We start from the raw sequence: 10,213 nt of genomic DNA on the forward strand, positions 1-10,213 counted from the left end.
AAACAGTATTTAGTCTCTACATTTCACCATTAACTGTAGTTTGATTTCACCCTCCTAACTATCAGGAACTGTGAAATGCACCTGGAAACATTGTACATGCACACAAATGCCAAAAAATGTCAAGTAAATCACATGTTTTACCTCTTGTGCACAGCATGTCACTACTATCAGAGCTACAGATAACCTGACCTCCAAAGCTGACTACAGACTCGTAACACCTTCTATCATGTCCTTTATCTCTTCCCGCTGTATGAGTGTATTTTATATTTTATCTCCTGGGTCCTCAATTTGAAAAGTCAGACACAGGGAGATAATGCTGTACATATTAAAGTACAGGTCAATTACACTGTACCTGAGCATACGACTCCTACGTCCTCCTGGTGTCCACATTCACCCTCTTCACACAGATGAAATCTGCAGTTCCACAGGGACGTCTCGTTCCCCTCACACTCCACCTCATTCAGCCATATGGACCCAGTTCCAGGACCAAACCAGGCTGGTATGTGTGTACTGAGGGCCACTCCACACTGCAGCTGTCTGCACACCACCTGCGCATCCTCAATATCCCACGAGTCATCACACACTGTCCCCCACGAGCCGCTGTGGAAAACCTCCAGCCTTCCTGCACAGTCTCCCCCAGAACCAACCAGTCTGATGGAGCTGGGGTCTGGATTACACACACACACACACACACACACACACACACACACACTCATTTTGTGGTCTAAAGTGTAAGTCAACTGGTTTATTTAATCAATTATGAAAAACTCAGTGTCAAAAGAATTTCTGATTCATGTTCGTAAAAATCCATCCATCCATCCATTTTTTGTACCGCTTATCCTACACAGGGTCATGGGGAGCCTGGAGCCTATCCCAGGGAATTTCGGGGCATGAGGCGGGGAACACCCTGGATTGGAGGCCAGCCCATTGCAGGCCACAATTGCACACACATTCATACTACATAAAATTTAGAAATGCCAATTAGCCTACAACACATGTCCTTGGACTTGGGGAGGAAACTGGAGTACCCGGAGGACAGCCCTGAAGCACATGGAGAAAACGCAAACTCGGCACACATGTGGCGGAAATGAGAATCGAACCCTCGACCCTGGAGGTATGAGGAAAATGTGCTATATATATATATATATATTATAATAAAATTTATAATAACATACCTAATAATGCAGAACACAAAAAGGACCACACTAGTACACTGTGCATCATAACATTATGAAATACATAAAATCATTATAAAATATATTTTACATGCTGATGTTTTACATGTCTGCTTATTGGTAGGTGTTGTGCTGCTTACCTGAGCAGGTGATGTACAGCTGTTCCCCGGAGCTGCAGTTGACAGGTTGTGCACTGCTGCAGTTCCCCAGATGAGCTTCACTCCCAGAGCAGCTGAAACCCGTTACACACATGTGTTTGTGTTCAGTGGTGGATGGAGAGGAGCGGTAGTTCAGCACGGAGCCACAGCCCAGCTGTCTGCAGAGCACAGACGCCTCAGACAGACTCCACGAGTCCAGGAGAACTCTCCTCCAGTCCTGCCTGAAATAAATCTCCACCTCCCCCTGACACTCGCTCCCTCCAGACAACCGCACTCGCCCCTCATGAAACGCCACGGATGATCCTGAAGCAGAAGAACATCATTTAAATATTCTAATGAACACTGACTTTATTCACTAACGTGGTGTAGGTGATGTTAATATCTCACCATTACAGACGACTCCAGCATCGTGTTTATGAGAGCATGCAGCTCGACTCCATGATGAGATCCCACATTGTGATAGGTGTGTCTCCTTCCCCTGACAATCAAACACATCAGCCCAGATGTGGCCACTCCCCTCCCCAAACCAGTCGACCTCCACCACAGCCACAGCACTCCCACAATCCAGCTGTGCACAAAGAACATCTGCAGCTCTCATATCCCAGCCTACAGCACAAACTGTGCCCCAGTCACTGAGGTACTGGAGCTCCACTCGACCAGAACAGGAGTCCGGTCCGTTCACCAGCCGCGCCCCTGTGTGACCTGAACAAACAGCCGAGAGCTCAGTGAAAGAGGAAAATTAACAAAGGCAGCTTAAAGTTTGATTGACAGGTATGTGTTCTCTATTTAAACAGAAGTTAAATCATGATACTTCACCAGAACATATTAATCCCACATCGTTGTAATGGGAGCAGCTTGAGTGTTTGAGTGAAGATGATGTTGGACAGATGTAAATCTCAGATTCGTTGCCTCTACATTGAAGCTCCTCTGTCCACACCTGACCCTCCCCTCGGCCAAAAGCAGCTGATCCCAGCACCTCCACAGGAATCCCACAGCTCAGCTCTCGACACACAACCTCTGCATCCTGCTGGTCAAAGTCAGCATCACACACTGTGGACCAGGAACCTCCATGAAACACCTCCACTCTCCCAGAGCACTTGTGAAGCCCAGCAGTGAGTCTCGACGTTCTGTGACCTGTGTTTTATTTGATTGTGTAAATATTGTACATATTTTCAGAAAGACAGAATATCAAGAAATCACTCTAATGTAGTTGCTGTAACATCCAGCCCCAACATTTCTCTTTCAAACCACCAGAGGACAACCTCGTATGAGGTCTGAACCACTTTCTTGCTCATTCACATAATTTCCTGTTAGACGCGATATGAAGCACATGGGGTGCTTCTCAATACTCAAATTCATGCTTCCTTGTTTCCTCTCTCCTCTGTCCTCCAGCCCATGACCCATAAATCTATTCAAGTCAGCCATTTTGAAGGACATATCAATTCTCTAATTTCACTGTGAGGAGGCAAGGAATGAGGAGTGAGGAAGCTTCCAGAGGAGCTAGGAGCAAAGATACGTAGGCATATCCTATGCGGAAGAGTTTCTTTTAAAAAAAAACCTGACACTTGTATTTTTTTTTTTTTTTACCATGATTTTTAATGTGTTTTGGATTTGTGGACTTGGAATAGGACTTGATTGCTTTGACCCTGTCATATCTGTTAGTAAACTTGCTGCAAATGGACCCTTACTCAGCCTCAGTGAGCCCTTTGGTACAGTTGCAAAATGCTATACATTTAAATAAAGTAAATTTTTATTAATAGTAATGTGTGGGTGTAATTAAATTTGTCAAATCATGTTAATAATGTAACTGTAATTTATTTTCTAAATTCAGCTTTTTACCTGAGCAGGTGACTCCAGCATCATTATCATGACCACAGTAATCACCCATACCACTAGATCTACAGTTCTTCAATGTTGACTCTGATCCTTTACAGTGCACATCAACCATCCAGATTGGTCCTGATCCCTCTCCAAATTGATCAGATTGTGGTGCATCTACAGACTCCCCACAGTGTAGCTCTCTACACACCACTGCAGCATCACCCTTATCCCAGTTAAGACCACACACTGTTCCCCACTGTCCATCCTGAAGAACCTCCACTCTCCCAGCACAGCGACTTCCACCATTCACCAACCTCACACTGCCTGAGAGAGAGAGAGAGAGAGAGAGAGAGAGAGATTGGTGCCTCGATCCTGATAACAATGGGGAGAGTCTTGCAACGAGCCACCCCACCTATGTCTCACTACATGCCTAGCAAGCAGGGCCATTCGCCCCATGACAGGCCAATAAGGCTTCGCTGGCTGGATGCACCCTCCACACTGTGACCCCACCCCTCGCTCCCACCTTCTCCATTGAAGTAGATGGCATGCCTGTCCCAGCCCTGCTATACTCTGGGAGCACACTAACACTAGCTCGGCAAGTGATCCTGTCCCAAACGACCAAGTCATGTGAGTCACTCTCGGTCTCCTGTGTGCACAGAGATGTCAGGGAGGTCCCTGCCACATATTTTTCTTGTCAGAGAGGGACTCCTTTATTACCGCACAGAGCAACATGGCCAAGTCTGCAACCTCCCAGTTGTCCCTCAACCAAAGACCCAGCTGCCCACGCACCTGGCCCATTCACATCCGTTAGTTATCTGGGGGGGCTTTCAACACCCTGGAGAAACTGAAAGACCGGTGCCTCTATCTGGGCAATGGATGCAAAGGTCCAGAATTTCTGCCAGCAGTGCCCCCACTGCCAATGTACTGTGCCTAAGAAGGCTGCACCCACTCCCCTCTTCTCACTTCACATCAATGACATCCCCTTCGAAAGAGTAGGCATAGACCTTGTAGGGCCGCTCCCGAAGTCTGCCAGGGTCCACGAGTACATCCTTGTTATAGTTGATTATGCTGCCAGGTACCCTGACACATTTACACTCTATGGGTGCAACCCTCACTGGCAGTAGGCTCAGAGCTGGGGGGGTACTGTGATGGTGAGCCTGCAGCCCCCACATATGGCATTTGCTTAGTCTCAAAACCTGCATACATAAAAACCAGGTGCATGCACATGATATGAGCACACAGAACAGTATCTGCACACTGAAAACATCCTTTCTGCTCCATTCAACTGCTCGACCCTCTCTTTGCCCTTGCAACTGCTCAGCACATGGCTTCTTGTCAAGTTGACTTTTGAGACTTTGGAGGCAAGGACAGTGGCTGATGTCTCCGCTCCTTTGTCAATTTTAATTTGATTTGTCACTTTGATTTGTAACTTTGATTACTGACCATGATTTGCTGTTTGGTTTGATTACTGACATGCATTATCTGACAGCACACGCCAGTCCAGCCAGTCTAGTAAAGACTGGTAAAGAGAACAACAATTTTCATGGGGCCATCATGTCTGAGCAAGTAAGTCTTACACAAAGTTAACATCTTTCAGAGATCTTATTTTAATATTGTTTGAAGGTATTGATTTCGTTAGCTAGCTAAATATTCTTCTGACAAAAAAAGTGGTCAGACCGTAAGAGACAGGCCGGAGACTGTAGATGTCTGGGTGTTGAAAATTAACAATCAATGGAGCTGTGACATCAGCCACTGTCCCCATCTACAAATTCTCAAAAGTCAACTTGTCATAGCCCCATGCTCGCAGGACGTGCGCAGCAGAAATGCTCCCTCATGAGGATGGGTTTCTGCACGCTTGTACTGTTCTGTGTGCTCACACAGTAGAAATGCTCCCATGCGAGAATGGTTTTCCGCTCATGGATACTGTTCTGGGCGCTAGGATCACGTGCATGCTCCTGGTTTTTATGTGCGCGGGTTTTGAAACTACACTTCTCACACAACTGCCTCATGGATGCTTAATGGACAGTGCCATTCTAGCACTCCCAATGTTGTCGATAGGGCAAGAGCACATACCTGCAAGGTGGGGTGGCAGAAACACACAACTGGCAGCCAATGATTGTGGTGGCGAGTATCTCAGGAGAGTATAAAAGAGCACAGCAGACATGATAAGCTGAGCCAGTCTTACGTTCATGATATCACTTCACCAGTCTGCAGCCCAGCAGCCAGAGAAGCTCCCTGGGTCCTGCTTGGATGCCGCTCACCTCTGCTTGCTACAGCCCAAGACCAGATGACCGTGACATTGCACATTTCTCACCTTCACCCCTTTCAAGAATGAAAGTCACTTTTTTCTCACCACCCCTGCCTCCTATGAGTCTGTGACCAGCCCACCGCAGCCTCAAGTAGCTACAACACTCACATGCATGCAGTCACAAACACACATACATACACACATATTAAGCACACAGACACACACACAGGTCCATAAATATTGGACATTAAGAAAGTTATTCCTGTTGTAACTGTCTGCCACAGAATATAGGAGCTGAAATTAAATAACAAATATGAGCTCAAAGAGCAGACTTTCAGCTTCAATTTTAGGGAATTTACATCCAAATCTGGTGAATGTTTAGGAATTACAGCACTTTTTATATGTGGTAGATACACTCGAATTAAAATCTGCACTTTGAGCTCCTATTTAATTTTCAGTAAAATAATTAATATAAAATACATATGTAAATACTTAATACTATGTAATTTCACACACACATACATACATACACACACAATATGGCTATACATTGTTTACTGTATACTTGTTTTTGTTCATCAATTATTAGGACTTATACTCACATACACACAACAAAGACACACACATCATACTTAACCAGAACATTTTAATCCCACATCATTGTAATGGGAGCAGGTTGAGTGTTTGAGTGAAGATGATGTTGGACAGATGTAAATCTCAGATTCGTTGCCTCTACACTGAAGCTCCTCTGTCCACACCTGACCCTCCCCTTGGCCAAAAGCAGCTGATCCCAGCACCTCCACAGGAATCCCACAGCCCAGCTCTCGACACACAACCTCTGCATCCTGCTGGTCAAAGTCAGCATCACACACCGTGGACCAGGAACCTCCATGAAACACCTCCACCCTCCCAGAACACCGGTGAGGACCAGCAGTGAGTCTCAGATTTTCACCTGTGTTTTATTTAATTGTGTAAATATTGTGTAAAATATATTAAGAACATATATTAATAAAGAAAAAATCCCAACAAGGTTACAAAATGCTTCCAATTTAAAATAAAATAAAAATGTATTTAAATTAATTTATTGGTCATTAAAATTAGTCGAAAATGTCATACTAACAATTTAACCAATTTTCTTTTTTTTTTCTTCTAAATATAGCCGTTTACCTGAGCAGATGACTCCAGCATTATGAATATGATCACAGTAATGTCCCCGTTGTGAGCTACAGTTGTTCAGTGTTGACTCATATCCTCTACAGTACAAATCATGTATCCAGATTTCTTCTGATCCTTCTCCAAAGTGAGCATCATACTGCACCTCTACAGGCTCCCCACAGCGCAGCTCTCTACACACCACTGCAGCATCTTTCATATCCCAGGCAGAACTACACACTGTTCCCCACCGTCCATCATGAAGAACCTCCACTCTCCCAGCACAGCGACTTCCACCATTCACCAACCTCACACTGTCTGAGAGAGAGAGAGAGAGAGAGAGAGAGAGAGAGATGTACAGAAGAACAGAGTGAGAATCCAGTCTTGTTTGTGATGATCTATGTCTGTTATGTTCTTTGTCAAAATTAACTAAATCAGTGACAGTAAATCCATTTTGATGTTATTTATGACTGTGTTCATGATTGAGATTAAAAACCGTCGCATTATTACATACCTGTCAGTATAACTGTCTTCTGATCAGCTGTAAGGGTGTCATCATAATTCTCAGCTTCATTCCCTACATTAAAACACAGATATTTAAAGTGGTGAAGTCATAATGAACATTAAAGTTACAGAAATAGTGTTAAGAGTCACAACAATTACAGTGGGCCGGATTCAGAGTCAGTGACTTAAGTCCAAAAGTACCATCAGTATGCAGCTGCTTAAGTCAGTTTTATGGGTTCTTCATTCATATTATTAAAATCACCTGCATGTAATTCATGGCTCTAAGGTTGGCAGATTTTTCTTTAGTAGAAGCACCTGAGATATGTTAGGATTAGGGGTTTTTTTTTTTTTTTTTAATAGGGTCTAGACCACCGCCGTTAAACACAAACATTCATCGTTAAATTTGCAAAAAATAAAAACTCAGGACTGAAAATACTACTTTTTTAAATTTCCTGTCATGGTGGTTAGCATGTTTGCCTCACACCTCCAGGGTTGCAGGTTCGATTGCCGCCGTGCCCCTGTGTGTGCGGAGTTTGCATGTTCTGTGCTTCGGGGGTTTGCTCTGGGTACTCCGGTTTCCTCCCCCAGTCCAAAGACATGCATTGAAGGCTGACTGGCATGTCAAAAAAAGTGTCCATAGTGAATGTGTGTGTGACTGTGCCCTGCAACGGATTGGCACCCTGTCCGGGGTGTCCCCTGCCTTGTGCCCCCGCCCTGTGCCCAATACCCCCTGTGATAGGCTCCAGGTTCCCCGCAAACCAGCAAGGATAAGCAGTACAGTAAATGGATGGATGTTACACAGTGTGACATTAAAGCACAAAACAATAATAAAAACAATAATATGATGATATATGAAGGAGAAGGTGAGAGCATTCAGTCGAGCATACTGATAACATTTTGCTTCATGAATCATTCTATTAATTTAATAATATGACTTCAGCGCTCATTAATCTACCCTAGCTTATAAAATAGCACTTGATCCAGCTTGATCCTGTTATTTTATAATCACTTTTATCATACATTTAAATTGTAATTTTGATTCTTCAAATTAATACACAAAAATGCCAATGTGTTAATTCCATGCACTCCCCTGTAAAGAAAACATAATCATGGAGTGAAGGATAAGCGCTCATCTGCTAGGCTTGCAGAGAAACTTTAAGTTCATTTATAATTTATGCCGTATTTAAGGGGTGAATATTATTAATCTATTAATACTGTCATATTTCTGTATTTAATATTCACTTTCAACATGACACATTGTCATAACATCAATCAGTCAGACGGCAGCATTGGACTTAACACTGCTCCTCACTTGAGCCGATATCACACAAGAAACATCAGATTAAGTACGATATCAGAATCAACTGAGACATGCCTCTGTTTTAGACAAACTCCGCCCCATGTGTGTAAATTCTGAATATACATCTGTAGTTACATCTGAGGTCTGAAAACTGATGTGCAGTATTAAATATAATTTAATAATTTCTTCTAATTTGTCAGAGAAACTGAGCAGAATCTCACTGAGCACACTAATAATCAGTTCTCAGTTCATCTAAAAAAAATAAAAGCAAAGGGTGAACGTTTCAGACATAGCTCATTAATCTTAGGGTTATGATTCCACAAGATGTCACCTGAGATACAATTATTATTATTGCGATTATTATGATTATGATCATGATTATTATTATTATTATTATTATTATTATTATTATTATTACTATGTTAATGCAGTTTGGAGTTCCTCTAAAGCTGTTTTCACACCAGACTGCAGCGTTCTCGTGTTCAACACATTGTCATGTTAATCAAAGTGGACTTTACACCAGACACTGACAGCTCAATCTATTACATTCAACATTTATTTCATAGAACTTTAACATAGATTATGTAATTATGATATTTTCTAGAGCATATATTACCTGAGCAGGTGACTCCAGCATCTTCTTCATGACCACAGTCATTATCCCCCCACTCTGCTGAGCTACAGTTCTTCAGTGTCAACTCAGATCCACTACAGTCCACATCATCCATCCAGATTGTTCCTGATCCCCGTCCAAAGTGAGCATTATACCGAACATTTACAGGCTCCCCACAGCGCAGCTCTCTACACACAACCGCACCTTCTCTCATATCCCAGTAATCACCACACACTGTTCCCCACTGTCCATCATGAAGAACCTCCACTCTCCCAGCACAGCGACTTCCATTCACCAACCTCACACTGTCTGAGAGACAGAGAGAGAGAAGTTTATAGTTTATGAGGACGCACACACTCTCTCTCTCTCGCTCACACACACACACACACACACACACACACACACACACACACACACACACACACACACACATTCTCTCGCGCTCACACACACACACACACTCCCTTATGTTAGTTAAGGGAGTTTACAGTTTTATTACAGCTTTTTAAATTCTATAAAAATGAAAGACTTTCACTGTTTATAAAGTTACGATCAGTCCAAGAAAATTTCTCCCATTTCAGGATTAAAAATGGTGGCTACTGTTAAAGTGAGAAGTGTGTGATGTTTCAGTGTGAATAATCAGTGTGTACTTACCAGCTGCTGTGAGTGTGAGTGTGGATGAGAGAAGAATAAAAGTCAGACAGATTTCCATCTCCCTCCTCGCTGTACACGATGTGTTCACCTCCACTCGCCCAGAGAGACTGAGAGAAGTGTGTCCCCTCACTCAGCCCCCTACAGAGAGAGAGACAGAGAGACAGACAGAGAGAGAGAGACAGTCACCAATCACACACACTGTTACCTTATTAGAAAGACGAGAGGAAATCATCACACAGCCTCAATAACAAATCAGACGAGGCATCTCTCACTTTCTCCATATATATCAAAATAACGTCAGCGCTGATGAACAGAGCTCCGCCTCCCGTCTCTGAGGTGTGTGACTGAGGAACAGAGCTCCGCCTCCCGTCTCTGAGGTGTGTGACTGACGAGAGTCGACCACATCACACACTGATTTCAGAGAGAGGAAGCACTCGGCTGTCGTACAGCATTAATGCCTGACAGCTGCACAGAGCAGATACACACACTGATAAACCACTGCAGCACACTGCAACTACATCAGCTACACACACACACACACACACACACACACACACACACACTGATAAAGGACTGCAGCACACTGCA

The 10,213-nt window shown here is 43.6% G+C and overlaps 1 protein-coding gene across 1 annotated transcript; it reads right to left on the bottom strand.

Annotated features, from left to right (window-relative positions):
* Nucleotides 1–341: 341 nt before the first annotated feature.
* LOC128623166 (deleted in malignant brain tumors 1 protein) lies at nucleotides 342–9,892 on the bottom strand. The gene is given in 8 exon segments (XM_053650052.1): nucleotides 342–667; nucleotides 1,292–1,636; nucleotides 1,721–2,467; nucleotides 6,040–6,354; nucleotides 6,570–6,872; nucleotides 7,069–7,131; nucleotides 8,966–9,280; nucleotides 9,626–9,892. Coding segments are annotated over 8 exon segments (2,472 nt in total). The 5' UTR covers nucleotides 9,684–9,892.
* Nucleotides 9,893–10,213: the final 321 nt, after the last annotated feature.

Source organism: Ictalurus furcatus, chromosome 19, assembly GCF_023375685.1.
Source record: "Ictalurus furcatus strain D&B chromosome 19, Billie_1.0, whole genome shotgun sequence".
In the NCBI taxonomy this organism is placed as follows: Eukaryota; Metazoa; Chordata; class Actinopteri; order Siluriformes; family Ictaluridae; genus Ictalurus; species Ictalurus furcatus.